The sequence below is a fragment of the Portunus trituberculatus genome, chromosome 46 (assembly GCF_017591435.1).
Source record: "Portunus trituberculatus isolate SZX2019 chromosome 46, ASM1759143v1, whole genome shotgun sequence".
Lineage (NCBI taxonomy): Eukaryota > Metazoa > Arthropoda > Malacostraca > Decapoda > Portunidae > Portunus > Portunus trituberculatus.
The window spans coordinates 27,160,741-27,179,947 of NC_059300.1; the positions used below are offsets into that span (position 1 = coordinate 27,160,741).

General features: G+C 41.4%; 1 protein-coding gene across 1 annotated transcript; it reads left to right on the forward strand.

Annotated features, from left to right (window-relative positions):
* Nucleotides 1-5,427: 5,427 nt before the first annotated feature.
* LOC123519865 (60S ribosomal protein L35-like) lies at nucleotides 5,428-11,817 on the forward strand. Its single transcript, XM_045281460.1, has 4 exons — nucleotides 5,428-5,566; nucleotides 7,556-7,692; nucleotides 8,752-8,833; nucleotides 11,651-11,817. Exons 1-4 carry the CDS (start codon nucleotides 5,564-5,566, stop codon nucleotides 11,798-11,800), a joined length of 372 nt encoding a protein of 123 aa, XP_045137395.1. The 5' UTR covers nucleotides 5,428-5,563; the 3' UTR covers nucleotides 11,801-11,817.
* The last annotated feature ends 7,390 nt before the right edge of the window (nucleotides 11,818-19,207 follow it).

Sequence of the window (19,207 nt, forward strand, 5' to 3'; positions counted from 1 at the left end):
CCATCTATATTAGTATACATTACGGTCCACCCACTGCTCCCTCTAGGGGTTCCTCTGCATTCCTTCTTTCCACATACCATTTTCTGACTCTCTCTCCTATAACTCTCCAAAAAACTTTTCCTTTTCCTCTTCAGACCGTTCATCATTTTTCCTTCTCGCCTCTTCCAACAATTCCTTATATCTTCTCTCTTCCTCATTTCTATTTTTCTTACGTACACCTCTTTACAACCTTCTACCTCTCTTAATTTTGATGTTCTATATAAAATGTCCTCCGCAGATTGTTGTGACTTCAGTACTACTTTAATCGGTCTGCTTACTCCCTCCTTATACGGACCCAGTCTATGGATCTCTTCCACTTCTTCTTGTAGGTCTTTTTTTTCATCATCATTTAGATTTTTGAACAGATCTCTTACCGTTTTCAATTCTTCTTTAATTCTCTTAGGCTTATATGTTATATTTTGTTCTTTCATCCCAAATATTAACACACTCTTCTTCTTTTCTGCTATTTCTCTTATCAATGTTTCCTTATTCTTCATAACATTAACCAGTTCCTTAGACCTTTCTTTTTTGTCTTCATTCAACTGATCTTTAATTATTTCTTGTAATTCAACCATCTCAGCTTCCCTCGACTCAGTCCATTGTGTCTTCTTCAGTTCCCACTCTCTTTTAAATTTCTCACTTTGCTCACTGATCATTTCCTTAAAGTCATCTTTCTGCATTTTCTCCTCCAACCGTCTCTTGTATTTTTCAATCTCCTCTCTCAAGTGTGCATTCTCATCCCAATCGTTTTTCATTTTCCTCCAATCTCCTGACTCTTTCGTTCAAAGCCTTGCGCAATTCTCTATCTTGCTCGTCCTCACTCCTTTGAATTTTTAACTCCTTCATCAAATCCTCAAATTTCTTCTTTAGCATTACTAATCTACCTAGAACCGATGCTCCTGGTGATGGACTCGTACTCTGAATGACTGATTTTGATTTAGCTCCCTGTGCCTCATCAGCATATTTTGAATTTGGTACCTTGTTCCTTACTGGTCTGTCCATTTTTTATGTCTATCACTCTTCCTGGGTGTGTGTGTGTGTGTGTGATTTACCAACGGCTGTGTGGTGGTAACCAGTGGTGGATCCAGGATGGATTGGGGGTGGGGATTATTGTACCCCGTGAGATTGATGGTACGTGAGCCTTATCAGCTGAGGCTCAGCTAGGGCTGTAAGGCGTCTTCTCCAAGATTTTTTTTTTTTTAATTAGTAATCTTGAGGGCATTTTCAAGCTATATACAGAGCTAATTTTTGTGTAATAAGAGCAGTAACAATTTATCAGCATGACTGAATAATTAGATTAGCCTTGCTTAATAAGTGCAAATAATAGCATTTTTCGAAGGCAATTATTTTCTCTTTTTATATGTTCACTTTAACATTCTTAGATTCATATAAGTTTTGAGATATCTGGAACAGTAATAGCTGTGTGTATTTACCTATATAGTTGTATTTACTTTACAGTTGTATTGTACAGGGTTCGAGCGGGACTCATAGTGTACCTCGATCCTGTCTCCATATCTCCATTTATCTAGTTTTTCTTTAAAGTTATGCACATTGTGTGTATGTGGGTGTGGGTGTGTCTTTATATATATATATATATATATATATATATATATATATATATATATATATATATATATATATATATATATATATATATATATATATTGCTGCGACCCTCCTTCAGCTTCTTCTTCAGGGAGGGAACGCCTCACAATCTTCTCGGGATTCGGGGCGTGTGTGTCGGGGAGAAGGGCTTTACCTGGGTGGCGCGGCTCGGCTGGGATGGACCGGCGGGCAGATCGCTCTCTCAAGGCCTGGCTGTCTGCTTCTATAGCACCCACTCACTCAGCTCAGTCACACAGAGTGGGGAGAAGGAAACACTTCTTCCTTATTTCTCTATATTACAGCAACTATACACGAGTCACCGGGAACAGGTGGCGGCGGCACACAGGACGGGGCAGGGGGCGGCAACAAAGTACGGGTAACACTTTGTTAGTTCGTCAGGCACTTCACTGTCTCTCTGTCTCTCGTTCACTCTCTGACTGCTCCCCAGAGTACGACTTGTTCCTTCGAGGTCTCTTGCTACACTCCTGTCCTCTGTCCTCGTCGGTGCCACACAGTGCCCCACAGACCACGCCTCCTGTGCCGTCGCACCTGCCAGGCAATGTCCTTACGAGTCTATTTCAGCTTATTAGGTAACGCTATCTACCTTAACCGCTAATTACCAATATATCCCTGATAATGCTGGCTACAAACAATTCACACATGCATGCCTTTATTTACACGGTACCGTATGACAATTATCCCAGGGCTGGCCAGTGCCCTCACCCACACACACACACACACACTCTTATCTCCCGTGACCTCCGGGGTCACATCTCCTCCGTCATGGAGGCCTAGCTCAGCGTCCCTTCCATTAAGGTGTGACAGTTTCATAAACACGAGCAACCAACACCTCGTTCACCCTCTAGCTAAAGTCTGCACATATGTACTCATATGTACTACCCATATGTACTCTCTTATGACGCTGCTCCACACTCACACAGGCACACGTACATATCTGGGAGGCTGCTGCAATACACCTTCGCAACACTGCCCCCTCCCACATAAATAGTCGTCTCGACTATTTCCCTAGTCTCGTCCTCCACATTTTACATCCTAGCTACTCAAATCTGTTTCCTCATCTAGAATATACTCCTGCAATCTCCGTGGTAGTCGACGCTGGCGGGGTGGGCGGCAGGCGGCGGCTGGCGGTGAGTCACCCACTTCTGACTCAGCTTCTTCATCCCCGCTCGTCCCCACTTCACCGTCCTCGCTGCCCACGAGGCCGGCGTCAGGCCCCGTTACGTCCTCTGCTACTATAGCAAGGGCAGCTTCCTCCTCCTCACTGCTGCTGTCACACGGGGCTTGGCCCCAGGTGAACTTCCCCGGCCCGTGGTATCTCCACAGTCGGCCAGCATGAATTATCTTGGGCTTCCCGCGTTGTCCTCGACGAATACGGAAGGTTACCTCCGACACCTTCTCGATGACAGTGTATGGCCCCTCCCAGGGGCTCTGCAGCTTCGGTGAGAGACCTTTCCGCCGGCGGGGATTGTAAAGCCACACCTTGTCGCCAACTGCAAACTCAGCCGCGCGACTTCTCCGGTCATAGCGGTGCCTCATGGCCTCGCCTGCCAGCTTAAGTCGTCCTCGCACCTGATGACGAGCCTCCACTAGCCGCTCCTGCAGTGCTATGGCGTAGTCCGTGGCCACAGTAGGCAGTTCTTCATCTGGAGGGCGTCCTGTTGTCAAGTCCACCGGCAGGCGAAGCTCCCGGCCCATCATAAGCCGGGCCGGCGTGTAGGTGGTACGAGTCACCGGGAACAGGTGGCGGCGGCACACAAGACGGGGCAGGGGGCGGCAACAAAGTACGGGTAACACTTTGTTAGTTCGTCAGGCACTTCACTGTCTCTCTGTCTCTCGTTCACTCTCTGACTGCTCCCCAGAGTACGACTTGTTCCTTCGAGGTTTTTTGCTACACTCCTGTCCTCTGTCCTCGTCGGTGCCACACAGTGCCCCACAGACCACGCCTCCTGTGCCGTCGCACCTGCCAGGCAATGTCCTTACGAGTCTATTTCAGCTTATTAGGTAACGCTATCTACCTTAACCGCTAATTACCAATATATCCCTAATAATGCTGGCTACAAACAATTCACACATGCATGCCTTTATTTACACGGTACCGTATGACAATTATCCCAGGGCTGGCCAGTGCCCTCACCCACACACACACACACACACACACTCTTATCTCCCCGTGACCTCCGGGGTCACATCTCCTCCGTCATGGAGGCCTAGCTCAGCGTCCCTTCCATTAAGGTCTGACAGTTTCATAAACCCGAGCAACCAACACCTCACTCACCCTTTAGCTAAAGTCTGCACATATGTACTCATATGTACTACCCATATGTACTCTCTTATGACGCTGCTCCACACTCACACAGGCACACGTACATATCTGAGAGGCTGCTGCAATACACCTTCGCAACACTATATATATGTGAGGGTAGTGATGAGTATGACTATACAATGAGAAAGTTAAAACACAGTAGGAATAATAGTAGAGATTGAAAAATAGAAGAATGAATTAAGGAAATAAGAAAGTTAACACACCAATTATTGTACATACATATAGGCCTACACCGTTGAAATTGTTTGCACACACACACACACACACACACACACACACGTTGACTTTGCGGAAGTGTAGCGTTAACACACACACTTCTTGCTCTAAGCTGAAGCACCACCAAAGAGCACTATTTAAGTAAGGGCAACAGAGTAGTACCATGGTGGGCGGGGCTGCTTCACCTCAGTCCACCTTACAGCTTGGCCATAACACCCTGCTATTGTCAGGCCATTGGTTATGTGGACAGTCGGAAAGTTAGGCAGATATTAATGGGTCTGGTGTGGTTATCCCTAGCGACACCAATAATGCTCTACCACCATCATGGAGTCTTTCATTTTCTTCCTTTAACTTGATTGGGACACTATTTTAATATTGCTAGGGCAGACACTATGCGTGCTGTTTGTTATATCCCCGTGTACGATTTACCCCAAACTTACCCTAATGGTGGCGGGGGCGGCGGCGGTCTTCACTTGCACCTCTAGGTAGTATACAAGCATCACTTGACCGTTCTGATTGTGTACCTATATAAGTCAAATTTACCTTCCTCTTCCTTCACCACAGGTACACTCACACCTCCCCAAACTCTTCGTCGTTCTACTCAAGCCCCATCCTCCTTCTCCTCCTCCACGTGTTGTGGGTTACTTTGAAGTTTATTTTGCGTGTTTTGTGCAAGCTTGATGTGTTTTGGGTGTATTTCGCGTTGGTTTGAGCGTATTTTTTGTGCATTAAGTGTGGTGGCAGTGTTACACGAAGGTCGGTAGGGTAGGGTGATAGGTATGATAAATAAAGAAACATGAAATTTAGGGGTGGGGATTGCGAGATAGTAATGATGTTAGTTTGAGAAAGGTGTGGCTTAGTATACGTCACGAGTTCTGGCCAATAATACTTACCTCTTAAAATCTCTGAGATGACATATCGCTCTTTAGGTTTGAGTAAGGGTAAGAATTGGCTGTTCCATCAAATAGGGGTCGAGTCGTCTCGTCTGTACAGTACATACAGTGCTGACTAAATAGTTGTAGTTTTTGTAACAGTAGTTCATGTTTAGATTACATAATTAATGTATATTTACCATTCTTTAGTAATTAAGACTGTCACTAACTTATTTCTAAGAAAAAAAATTCTACACAATGGAGGGGCTAGGAATAAACCTAATCTAGGCCCCTGAATGGAAACGTTAATATTAATTCAATATCATTCCAATTTTCATCAACTTGGCGAAGAATTCACGAAAAGGAACCCTGGAACAATTGAAAGGAGCGGTGGGTTCCCGGGGTGCGCATCTCTACCGTCTGGTGTCCCTCTGTTTATTTCCCCGCAGCGCCGTGCCAGCCCCTTCCACACCGACCATCCGACACAATGGTGAGTGTCATTTTGTGTCGCGTATTTTCTCAGCCATCCGCCAACAGACCAGGGAACCTATGTACAGATGAGTTGCTGAGGATGTCAATAACCACACTTAGCATATGAATAATACAGGAGAAGTCGGATTCCTTTTTAATTAAGCTTGTTTATGCGGTGTGCGGGAACCTGGTGTTGGCTGATGGCTGTAATTGGGGTGGGCTTTGTTTATTTCTCTCCTTCCATCACCTCTTGTTTTTGGTCGGTGTTGGTTGCCTAATGTGTACAGTGGCTTGCATGTAACTAGTGGTGTGGGTGTAGAGGGTGTCTGGAGCAGGTTAGGGTGTAAAGGTAGTTCGGTGAAGGTTAGACTTATGGATCATGTTAGGTTAGGTGTATATCCTGGACTGGGTTAGGTTATGGATTGTTAGTTAGTCTCTGCTTTCGGTTAGCATTCCTCCTTGTACTTATGATTAATTGTTGAATATTTTGACTATTTTGGAGATTATTCTTACGTTTTGGTTAGGTTAGGTAAGACTGGGGGCTGGTTAATTCTTACGTTCAATATTATTTCCTCACTAATTTTGGATTTGTTATATTTTTTCTGTTGTTCTTTTTGGCTATATTGTCCGTCTCAGTTTGGGAATTATTTTTGTAATAGGTGTAGTATAATATGGAGATTACCTTAGTTAGCCGCCTCTCATGCATGTGAAATGGAGCTGAAGCTGCAGAATATCGTGCAATATTATTAAAGTACCAGAAACTTGTTCAAGCAATATAATATAAGAGTAAAAGATTGGTAAATATGAAGGTGTGGCCCTGCTGTTCTTGTGATGGCCACTGTTTTATCTTGATATTGCTTCGAGTATCCTTACTTATGTGACGTTACTTCTTTGGTTAGGTTAGGATGTTAAGACATCTCAGACTAACTTACACTTCTCTCCGCAGGATGAAGTAAAGCGGTATGATTGGCTAAATACGTTCCATATTTTTCTTTTGGCTGGTGGCCATACTCTCAAACTTAAGCAATCATTGTGATTAATTTCGTAGTTGCTCAACAAATGTGACATGAATGTACAGACAAGCACCTTCACCATGGTGTCTCAGTGCCCGTTTATCCATCACACCTGTGGCTGTGTTACTTGCCAGTGTTGTCATGGCAGTGATCGAACTTTCTTCTCTCTTATAGCAGATAAATCTCAAAGAATTGTTATCAGCATTATAGACAATTTATGGTAGATATATATGAGGTTTAAATGATTAAAAAAGAGAAGCTTTGTATGATAAGAGTAAGTAAAGCTTTGTTGGGACTCGTGTAAGAGTAGAAGAATACTGCTTCCCATGACGAGGCTGTGGTGTGACTCGGCAGTGTTTGCTGAATTAACGCCTCACAGGGTTCATGTCAGTCATATTGTGGACTATGTTGAGTTATTTTATGGGTTGAAAAAAAATAGTAAAAAAATTGAATTATAGAAAAAATTAAAGTGGATTAATCAAAGTGAAATACTGATAGGTTAAATGTTAAGATTGTTTAGATATGAATAGGATTGCTGGTAGAATTGTAGGAGGGTAGTGCTGATATGAGCATGGTTCACTACTACATCTGGTTACTCCTCTCAGTGCAAGATCTTCACAATGTAATTTCTGTGAGTTTTATTTTTAGCCATGAAATGTTTGAGGGCTTCATCTTGACCCTGGTGGCAGCTAACCTCATCTGTCACTTATGGCTAACTATTGTAGATCAGATTTGATACAAAGCATCACAATATACTAGAAATGGAGGATTACCTTTAAACTTTCAACATGTAATTTACTCAAAATTAGTCCAATCCATCGGTACAGAGCATGTTCTAAGAAAATGTCTTGGCAAATATAATTGGAGTGCATGTAAGGATATAACTATTTTTCTTCTATGGATCTTGCTGTTACTGGGGACAGTAGGTGTGGGAGTAAGGGAAAGGTGTGTTGTGCCTAACAAGTCCTTTTGTCTCACCAATCTTCCTTTGGCAGGTCAAGGTCAAGTGCAGCGACCTTCGTAACAAGAAGAAAGATGAGCTCCTCAAGCAGCTGGAGGAGCTCAAGCAGGAGCTGTCTGGCCTGCGGGTAGCCAAGGTGACCGGCGGAGCAGCCTCCAAGCTCTCAAAGATGTGAGTCAGTCAGTGAGAGAAAGTTTATTCTCCCTTCCATGCTGCTTATGCTAGAATCCTCCACTTGCATTGTTAACTGTTACTGCATAATTCTGAACTTCAGAAAAGGCTATCTGTCATCATCTATATAAAAAGGCTATCTCATCTTATATTTGCACCCTTCAGTCAGGTCCATTTACTCTTTAAAAGCTATGGCCATGTAAGAAAATTTAAGAATTAGATCTGCTCATTGCTTCACTTTCATTAAAACTAAAAAACAAGTTATCAAACTTTGTTTTCAATATAACGCACTTCCTGTTTTCAGCCATAGATATCAGAATCAGAATCCTGATTGTAGTCAGTTCAAATAATGAAAGTGAAATTGTCTTTTGCTGCTTAGCCTTTATTCTTTTCACCTAACAGTGTTGATAGTATAAGGACTAAGGAAGTATATTGTGACATGTATTGTCCTGTCACTGAGCCAGGTGTGATGACATCTTAGCCTACCTGCCAGTTGTGTATTTCCATTGAGACCAGACACAAAACTCTGTCTTTCAGAGATCACTTCCTCATGGGTACACCTATGGTGGAAATAACACCTATGTAATTTGATTAACTTCTAAAGTATTGTGGTAAAAAAGTCAAAACACAAATTGATTATAACAAAATGTCTGATTCACATGATATTCGTAATACTGAAAGAGAGAGAGAGAGAGAGAGAGAGAGAGGTGATGAGGTAGGAAGTCATTTGTCCTTTCCATCATTATGTTGAATTGTTAAATGGTCCTTTAGAGACACAATAATTAGCAATGCAGTTCCTGGGGAATTCCTGTACTTGGCCAATGCCCAAACGTTCTTCCATGATAAAAAAGACTCACTGTTGAGAGGAGCATTGAGATGATGTTAGCAAAGGTTGAGTCCTCATTGCGACAGAACATAAGCCATGTTTTAAACTGCGAAGGAGAAAAGAGGATTGGTAGGACTGAGGAAGGTGGTGACTTGTTGGGATGTAGGGATGTGAAGTTTTTTTTTTTTTGTAACCCTGTACCTTTTTTTTTTTTTTTTTCTCTTTTTTCCCAGCCGTGTCGTGCGTAAGTCAATTGCCCGCGTCATGATTGTCATCAACCAGAAGACCAAGGAGAACCTGAGAAAGTTCTACAAGGTGAGTTTGTTCCTTTCATTATCAATTTTATGTTGAAGCCCAGGTGGAAATGAAACAGGTGATGCAATGAAGGGCATGGCAGAGAGCTTAATCTCATTGTTCTAAGTGTAAACATACAAGTTGGCTGCAAGGCAGCACAGCACAGGTACACACCTGTGCTGGCCTGTGTCATGCAGCTGTTGAAACAATTTCCTCTACACTTAAGAACATAGAACATAAGAAAATCGGGGAAGGTGCAAGAGGCTGTCAGGCTACACATGGCAGTCCTGTATGAGTAAAGCTACTTGATTCCCTCTATCATCCCCATCCGTAAATTTGTTTTATCCATCTTTTAAAGCTCCCTATTCACTTAGCACTAACATGATTACTGAATCCTTTCAATTCATCAACCACTCTTAGAACCAGTTCCTTCCTGTTTTTCTGAACTTGAATTTCTCAAGCTTAAACCCATTATTTCTGGTTCTATCCTGGCTACTGATCCTAAGAACTGCTCATATCCCCATTGTTGAAATCTCTACCAATTAAATACTTGTATCAGGTCCCCACAACCTACGGCTATTTAAGGAATGCAAATTTAGTTAGAGCACAGCGTGACAATATCTTAAAAAGTGCCAGTATTTTTTCAGTTCCTGATTGTATTTTTGGTGTTAATCCTTCATATAATACACCAATTTGTTCCATACTGTGCACATTTTCAAATTGATCTTGGCATGATATGAAATAGTTCCCTTACCTTCCATCAGATATCTTAATGTTCAAGTATATTCTTCCATGTGTATTCCTCTTTTCTATAGAGTACAGGCATTTCTCAAATTATGTGAAGGATACGTTCCAGAAGGGATCGTGTAATGTAAAAATTGCATGAAGTGAACATGATTACTGAACTAAACTGTTCAATTACATAGCAAGTCTGGAGGACTGCATTCAGCTGACATAAGTTGAAGCATACAGTGTGTTGCTGGTACACATGGGGAACACCTGGTGAGTGACACCTGGGGCCATATTCTATATGGTTATTGTTAGATGACAGGTCTCAGAATTCCTGACTGTCACTCCATTTGGCCGAAGACCCTAGAGTCTCTCTAGGGTCCTTGCACTGGGCACTGACCCTCTTAGGCTCACAATTTGTCAACTTAAAATATATGGTAAGAAATTGGTGCTTGACACAATTTTCTTTAATTTGAATAATTTGACATCATATTACTACTTTTGGTAATAGTTAAACAGGTATCCAAACAAAAGAAACATAATAAATAGGGGAAGATTACATCCAACAATCCGACATCGGTAGGCCATGCAGGGCAAGGTTTATTTGAGTGGAGAAAACTAATTGTACCCCTCCTGGCAGTTATTTATATAATACATTAATGCAGGGGTTCTCAACCTTGTGTTTGTGAACCCCCAGGGATTCACAAGATTTTCAGGGGTACTTAGATATATAGTTGTTGTCGTCACTAAATTTACGTTGTTTGCCGTCAGGTTGCTAGGGATTTTGGTAGGTGGTCTTGTAACTCAGGAGTTTCTTAATGAGAAAAATTATTAAGAACCCTTGCATTAATGCATCAAAGAAGGACATTATTTCATCATCACAACTGATATTTATCGTCAAATTAATGATATAAACTGTTCGTGTTATGGTATATACCGCCACGTTCCCACAATGTTGACATGAGTCCTCATCACGGAACTAAACCAGCCGCACAACTTGATTATCTTGACATCATGATATTTTAAATAATCAGTGTAATATGGAAAAAAAAAAAAAAAAAAAGGTTAGGTGTTTTACCTCGTTATTCCAACATTGCATTATTCTAAACATGCATAAATTGAGAAATCCCTCTCTGTATCTTCTTCACATGGACTCCCCTTCCCTCCCACACACACATTTCTGTCTACCTCTTCACATTAATATATACATTTCTTTTACCAGTGTCATACAATAACAGCTTTCTTGAAATCAGTATCTTCTTTATGAGATATGAGCCAAGGTTTTCTGAATAATCTTTTGCGACATCCATAAGTACATTACTGCACAATGCACATACTGCTTCTCAGTGTTTAAATCACCTGTGTGCTGCCCTGTGTTCTGCTATGTGCTACTCTGCATCTTAATGTGTGCCTGAGCTTACACATTTGACACTTCTCTAACATTATATTGTTATCTATCAGAAGCTTAACCATATTTACATACCAGACAGGCAATCCTACAAAGGGTGGGCCATACAAATTACCACACTTACACACATCATTCACCTTGCCAGCCCCTGCTTGGGATGCTGGAAGTAAATGAGAGAAACACTTTCAGTGACAGGATCACTTGAGTAATTCTGACCACTGATAGGGCAGCATCACACAGAATGAATTTCTCCCAACCATCATCTTCTTAGCTATTTTATTTTGCCTTCATTCTTCTTCTGTTTTTGTTACCCTTCACTTTCTTCCTCCACTTTTGTTGTCCCTTGCTGACGCCTCTCCTACATAAGAGAAAAGGGAATGAATAATAATTGTGCTTTGTCAAGGGTTTTGTAAGTGGATGTGCTCTCTCTCTCTCTCTCTCTCTCTCTCTCTCTCTCTCTCTCTCTCTCTCTCTCTCTCTCTCTCTCTCTCTCTCTCTCTCTCTCTCTCTCTCTCTCTCTCTCTCTCTCTCTCTCTCTCTCTCTCTCTCTCCATTTCTGGTGGGAAGCAGTGTGATAGGTGGCCATTGGTTGGGTTTGAATTGCTTTAATGAAATTTTATTGAACCAGAGCTGGAGCATCCACAATGTTTAAATTGAGATAGAATATACACCCACAGATTAAAATATAAATTTTCCCACAGAACAAGAAGTTCAAGCCCCTTGACCTGCGCCCCAAGAAGACCCGCTCCATCCGCCGTGGACTCACCCGTCGTGAGATGCAGATTATGTCCGCCAAGGAGTCCAAGAGGAGATGGAACTTCCCCATGAGGAAGTATGCTGTCAAAGCCTAAATAAATTTATGATTGTATATTTTTAGTGTCACTGGGTCCTTGGCATTTTCATGTTTTAACTTTATGGTATACTACATATCTAATAGGATATACTACAGGGATCCCATGGGTCCCACTGCAGCAGTTTAGAATGAGGCATCTGAACTTATTGTACTTGCACTGTACTGCATGGAGCCTGGCTTCAGAGATTCTGTGGTAAACAGAGTTCCCAGCCAGTTGGCCTCTTAGAGGTATGAGATAGCATAACTAGGTAGGTAGTTTTGTGGTTTTCGAGGCCGCTAAAACTCTCTGGTCTATGACACTTTGTTTGGCTATGCAAAAAATGTTGAGTTTGGAGTTCACACATCAACAATAAAACTGATTTTGAATGCTGTAGTAAACAAAATATCTTTATCAGTGTCATGTACTTGACTAATAATTGAAGGTTTGTCTCGGTCTGCATTTTCTTGGTTGGCCTTCGTGGGCAGAGTGTAACTATCATAATCATGCAGTTTTATTTCGAGAAGACGCCTCATGTTTGCATTGGTGTCTGTGGGTCTTTGCTCTGTCTCGGGAATCTTTGGAAGCTTGTGGGCCATATGATTGAGGCCCTGGTGTTTTAAAATTCCAAGCTCTCGGGAGACCTGTGTGAAAGGAATGCATTGAAAAGTGCTGAATCTTAAGTGCTTCCAAAGAACAAGAAAAGCTGCCTGAATATTTTCTGTGATAACATAATTTATCAATTTCAGCTTTTGTTTTTGCATTTCCTGTACCTGATTAGAATTTTCCCAATAGTATACATGGTTATTACAGGAAAATTAGATTTTACATCATTACCATTGAGACGTGAACCTGAAGCTGTTGTCGTGCGAAATAATTAAGCTGGGAAAATGCTGATGAGTTGGCCTGCCCGTGTGCATCATTATGTCAGCACCACAACACAACCTGTGAGATTCTTGAGTTAAGATTTGCCTTTCCACAGCTTTGTATAGTGACAATACCCTTAACATGAAAATCAGTTTTGATTCACATTGATAAGAAATGTGCAGAAGCTTCAATCTCATCATTTATATATATATGTTAAGTTAACTCAGAATTCACCTCTTCCCCATTCTTAGATCACACAGTATATGTACAATTTCTCGTGGTTCAGCCTGTAGGAAGGTTGGCAACAGAGCGTCCTGATTGGTCCATTTTTTCTTTCATTGCCGAGAGGATCAGTAGTGGAGAGCCGTGTGCCACGGTGACGAATCCTTCTCTGATTGGTCGTTTTTCTTGTCGTTATGCACAGTTTTCCTCTCCCTCCTGTTCAGGTGTGAGTGTGAGACTGAGGCATCTCTCCAGTTTAGTAAATGAACCTCTTTGTCATCATGACTTGAGAGGTGGTGGTCTACGGAGGGTCAGGTTGTTCTTGTGCCCATACTTCCTCTTCTCAAAGCTCAAAGCCCCTCACTGTCTCCACATAATACACTGCCTTGTATATGATGCACTTGGTGTCCTGTCAGTTTCCTTGACAATGCCCCCAATGCATTGTCCTGATATTGGGCTATTCTTATTCCTATTCTTGTTGAGTATTCTGTAATGCTTTTTGTTGATGTAGTACATGCTCAACCACATAGTCCTTCCTCCGTTCTTCACCTCTAGCCCTTGTGATTGTTGATGCTTTCTTCCTCAGCTTGTATAGTAAGATACAGTGTGCATCAGCTTACTAAATGCCATGGCTCTTGCTCCAGAAACTCTGTACTACATATCCTCATGGGTTCAGGTAGAAACCAATCACCCCCAACTTGGTCGTGTTGCTGTGGTTGGAAAGGAAGTGTATGAAGTCATCCTTGTTAGTAGGTTTTCTATAGACAGAAAATGTCACACATTGGCCATCTTTATGTATCAATGTGTCTAAAAGGATAGCTGTTCATGTCTACCTGCACAGTAAACTGTATATTTAGGCTTACTCCATTGAGTCATCATAACTTGTTATTAATATCTACATTTGAGAACAATTACTAAGATATTGTCAATGTATCTGAATTACCTTGTATCTTTCCCCATGATCCTTATCTAATCCTTCTCAAGAGAATCCATTAATGGGGAGGCCATCACTGCACTTAGTAGGAAGTCCATTGCCTATCCACAATGCGGTTTGTTTTCTTGCTCCTCGAATACAAAAGCATTGAAGTTTAGTAGTTTACACGTGGTGACACTTGTTGTACTTACTTTCGTTGAAGGGATAAATCATAGTCACACTAATCACAACACTTCCATCAGTACGTTCGTGAAGAGAAATTTTACTTTGAAGTTGGGCATCTTATCCTGGAAGTCTACTTGCTTAAGTCTCATTATCAAGTCTGCCAAATTCTGTAGATGGGCCATACTAATTGTTCCCAATACCTTCGATGAAGATCTTGCTAGAAATTTCATAATTGGACTCATGGGTACTTTTGAGCTTGCAAATCTTAGAAAGTCCCTTCATCCTTGGTGACCTCAGGGCCTCTTCCAGGAGACTGAGAAGATGCATGCATTCTGCACTCCTAGATAAGATATTCCTCATCTTCAGTCTTTCTGCCTTCTTTTCTGCATTGCCACTCCTGTTTTTCATGTGTCAAGGTGTCATTGAGTAGATCCATCATCTCAGAGATGTACTATGTGATTATACATACACTTCATTGACAGAATCCTTGACAAGAATATGAATAAAAATCAGGATGATGCACTGGGGACATTGTCAAGGAAACTGACAGGGCAGCCAGTAACAGGAGTGTTGTATACAAGATCCTCTGTGATTCATGTGAGGCGTCATGTTATGGGGATATAGCAAGAGGCTTTGAGCTTTGAGAGGAGAAAGTATGAGCACGAGAACAACCTGTACCTCCATAGGATGCTACTGATAGTAGACTCACACAAGATGGAGTAAATGCAGGTGATAGAAAATTTATGTAGAACATTGAAAAGTGAGAAACTTGTATAGAATATGAACAACAACAGTATTTATAAGTGTGTTTGTGTGTGTGTGTAAATATGGATGACATAATAGACTAAATTGATGTAAATATATCTATATTTCTTTGCATAAAAAAAATCAAAGAAATTTATGAAATGGTGATGGCTTTATGTAAAAATGTGAGTGAATGAAATATGAATGCCTGTGTAATGGCAAAGCTAAATTCTTATGATGGCTATATTTTAATTTCATATGCTGTTGATATTTTCATTGGAGTATTTTTTTCTTTTTCTGTCAGAGTGATTACCTTTTACTTCCTCTAAATTGGACCCCTTTGTTTTGCTCTTTATTAATTTTTCCCTTTTCAGATTAAATTCTGCATGTAAGAGGTATGCTTGCCCCTGGGGAAATTGTTTTACTATTATTATTATTATTATTATTATTATTATTATTATTATTATTATTATTATCATCATTATTATTATTATTATTATTATTATTATTATTATTATTATTATTATTATTATTATTATTATTTTTATATTATTATTATTATTATTATTATTATTATTATTATTATTATTATTATTATTATTAATATTATTATGATTATTATTATTATTATTATTGTCATCTTTATTATTTCATTATTATTATTATTATTATTATTATTATTATTATTATTATTATTATTATTATTATTATTGTTATTATTATTGTTACTATTACTATTATTGTGTAAGGTTTCAACAACAGTAATGTATGTCCAAGTCTTAGTTCAATCTACTGTAATGTAGGCCTACACCATCACTGGTCAAACCATATCTTAGGGTTTTGCAGCGTGCCGAGAAGGGAAAATATCTCGGGAGAGGTTCGTGTCTGCAGGTGTAATGGCGGTCACAGATGAGAATCTCTCCCGACTGGTGATCGAACTGACGAAGCCATTCAGAGGTTACAAGGAGAAGCGGATATTCAAGGGATCGTAGCAGCCCGGTAACACCAAGACCAAAAGAAGAAATATGAAGCTACAGGTGACATTAACACATGACAATGGCCTGAGAAGGGAAGTAGAGTGAATTATGTGACAGCATCACGTGACAGTTGCCTGAGGAGGGAAGGACACTGAAATATAATGAAAATACAAAGCATTTCCACATGGCGGTGGCCTGAGAAAGGAAAGGGGATTCAGAGACCCCTTTAAAACCCTCTGGGACCAGTGTACTGTACTCTTGGAAGGAAAACAGAGACGTGACAGGAAAATTAATCTTGTTTAGATACAGGATGGAGGGGTTCCAAAGAGTAAAATAGTGGTGTGACGAGCTTGTGTGACTCCGTGTGCCATCTCGTGTGACAAGATCGCATGCCACTTGTTGCAGCATTGCCTGTCTATACAAGTAGAAGCCTCCAGTGATGTGGGAAATGTTTGCGGACTCAGGACGGAGGTTCATCAATGGACAGTTCGGCCACCCATACCCGCTTGGTGAGTAGCATATTTTGTTTAAATTAAGGGATTCTTAGAAATTGGGTCTGCCTGAATTGACACGTATACAGTCTAAACAGTTCCTTTCTAGTGATGAAACGACTGATCACCCCTATTCCGGCTTGGACCGTCACAATTGTTGCTGTCGGTGGTGGTGGTGGTGGTATGATGGGAAAACTGCTAATGAAAAATAGGCACGAAGTATTAAAGGGAGATGAAAGGAAAGGAAGATATTAAAGTTGGTTGCGTACTGCTTAGACATAACTACATTTATACATAATCGTACATGTACGCTTGAAGGCTTTATTATCACACACACACACACACACACACACACACACACACACACACACACATTGAGGCGTCCTTACTGGCGAAGGCGGCGCCGGCTGGCGTAACACTTAATAATATCGAGTGTGGTAATAAACTTAAATTACTCGCAGAGAAAACTTTTATTTGAAGAGTTTTGTCGCGACTAACGAAGGAGGAGGGAGGGAAACTTCGGCGTCTCCTGAGAGGACCACAGGAATGAGAAAGGTGGATGAGGAGTGGCGGTGGTGGTTTAAGGAATGGATGAACAAAACATGGGAGATGTGTTGTGTACGTGGTAAATGAATAATTCATGCTGTCTGGAATGAGTAAGGAGATAGGAAGGACGTACTACGTGACAATTAGGAGAGTGCACTACATGGCAGGTCAGTGGCGTAGCTTTCTCTCTCTCTCTCTCTCTCTCTCTCTCTCTCTCTCTCTCTCTCTCTCTCTCTCTCAAGCTATTCAACAAATAACTGATTTATACCAAAGTTGCCTGTAGTGAGTATTGCTTGCACAAAGTTAGATTCGTAGGTGCGCGAAGACTCCCGGCAACATTATTTGTCAACGCAAGAATATTGATTAACTTTTCTTACGGAATTGTTTGTTCACTCTGGAAAGTGTGTTTTCTTGGATTACATGATGAAAGCCGTGCATACACTGTAATCATATGCTAAGGAGCTCTGAGAGACTTGAGGCGTGTTGCATACATCCGTGTTCAGAGTTTTGCACAAACGTAAGATTCGCAAGAACATCCACCAGACCTGAGGATAGTCTGAGACAGAATACGCTCACAAGCTCACTGAACCTCTCAGTGTTGCAGCGGATATCGTAGAAAGTAGCGACTGTCTTTGTTTTATTTGCATCTGACATTGAGAAAATAAGACTGGTGAATTTTGAAGAGGAAACTGGCTTCAGAGATGCACTATGTATAAATGCAGACCTCGTGTTGAACATAACGCCAAGCAGAGTACTGTGTGATGCGGCCTGGTTGCTGCAGCTTCTCGACTCATCTGTCACTCCTTCATTTGGCAAGCTGCTGGTAAAGGTGTGCGATGTAGACACCTGGTAAGGCAACAATACTTCCTACCCACACTTACTCACACCTGAAAATAAAAAATGAAACAAAAAAAAAAAGTATAGAAGGAAAATAAAGGAAAAAAAGAAAGAAAAGACGAGTAAAGGCAAATAAAACTAAATGACAAACTGAAGAGAAATTGCATGTTGCGTTACGTGTGTGTGTGTGTGTGTGTGTGTGTGTGTATGTATACAGGAGCCCCTTCAATCAATTCCCCATCCACCCGCTGCGAGCATTGATGACACCTAGGTTCCAAATGCCGGAGAGAGAGAGAGAGAGAGAGAGAGAGAGAGAGAGAGAGAGAGAGAGATAGGTGGTCAGCGGCAACCTATAGTGTTTGGATTTGTATTTTGTGTTTGTGTGTATGTGTGTATGTATGCGTGTATGTTTTTATCTATCTGTTTGCGAATATATTTTTTCTATTTATTATTTGATTAATTCTTTTAGGGACGATGGCGGTGCACTAATACGTGACCTTTCTTTCAATTATTTCTGTTATTGGTATATTTATCCATATATGCACAGCTGTGTCTGTTATCAAGCTGCCTGTCTGCCTGTACGTTTTTCTGCTTATCTGTGTGTGTGTGCCTGTCTGTGTCTGTCTATCTGTCGCCTTTAATCTATCTTTATATCTGTCTCTGTAGGAAAACTCAATATCATATAGTGGTTCTGTGATGGTCAGGGGTAAACCAAATGATTCCCTGTATTCTCTTCCATTGTGAGTTGTGTGTCCTTCTTGTCTTCTTTCCTTCAATACATGTCGACTTTTTGCCCATCTGTGTGTCCGTCTCTGAAGGGAAACTAGAGACGAAGTAACAGTTCAGTGGTCTTGAGGTGGATAAGTTTGTACTCCGTCTTTCGCTGTGGTTTGCTTGCTCCCTCAATCTTTCTCTAAATGAAGGAGAAACCTACACACATACAAAAATATAGTTTCCCGCAAAGATGTATTGAGACGTGGAACATTTTAAATGAAGAAGTAGTGTTTGCAACGAGTGTGCATACTTTTAAAGTAAGATTGGAAAAGGGCATAAAGCCCAATCCCTGTAAAACTACAACTAGGTAAATACACACACACACACACACACACACACACACACACACACACACACACACCGCGTAGTGTAGTGGTTAGCACGCTCGGATCACGACCGAGAAGGCACGGGTTCGAATCCCGCGAGCGGGGAGGAATATGGGCGAGCCTCTTAATGTGTGGTCCCTGTTCACCTAGCAGTAAATAGGTACGGGATGTAACTCAAGGGGTTGTGGCCTCGCTTTCCCGGTGTGTGTTGTGTGTTGATGTGGTCTCAGTCCTACCCGAAGATCGGTCTATGAGCTCTGAGCTCGCTCCGTAATGGGGAAGACTGGCTGGGTGACCAGCAGGCGACCGAGGTGAATTACACACCGTTTAGTGTAGTGGTTAGCACGCTCGACTCACAATCAAGAGGGTCCGGGTTCGAGTCCCGGCGCGGCGAGGCAAATAGGCAAGCCTCTTAATGTGTAGCCCCTGTTCACCTAGCAGTAAATAGGTACGGATGTAACTCGAGGGGTTGTGGCCTCGTTTTCTCGGTGTGTGGAGTGTGTGTTGTGGTCTCAGTCCTACCCGGAGATCGGTCTATGAGCTCT

Bases quoted from the DNA above. Each gene is read 5' to 3' on its own strand.
- LOC123519865 (XM_045281460.1), top strand. The intron at 7,693-8,751 runs GTGAGTCAGTCA...CTTTTTTCCCAG, and splicing joins GCCTCCAAGCTCTCAAAGAT to CCGTGTCGTGCGTAAGTCAA. The intron at 8,834-11,650 runs GTGAGTTTGTTC...ATTTTCCCACAG, and splicing joins ACCTGAGAAAGTTCTACAAG to AACAAGAAGTTCAAGCCCCT.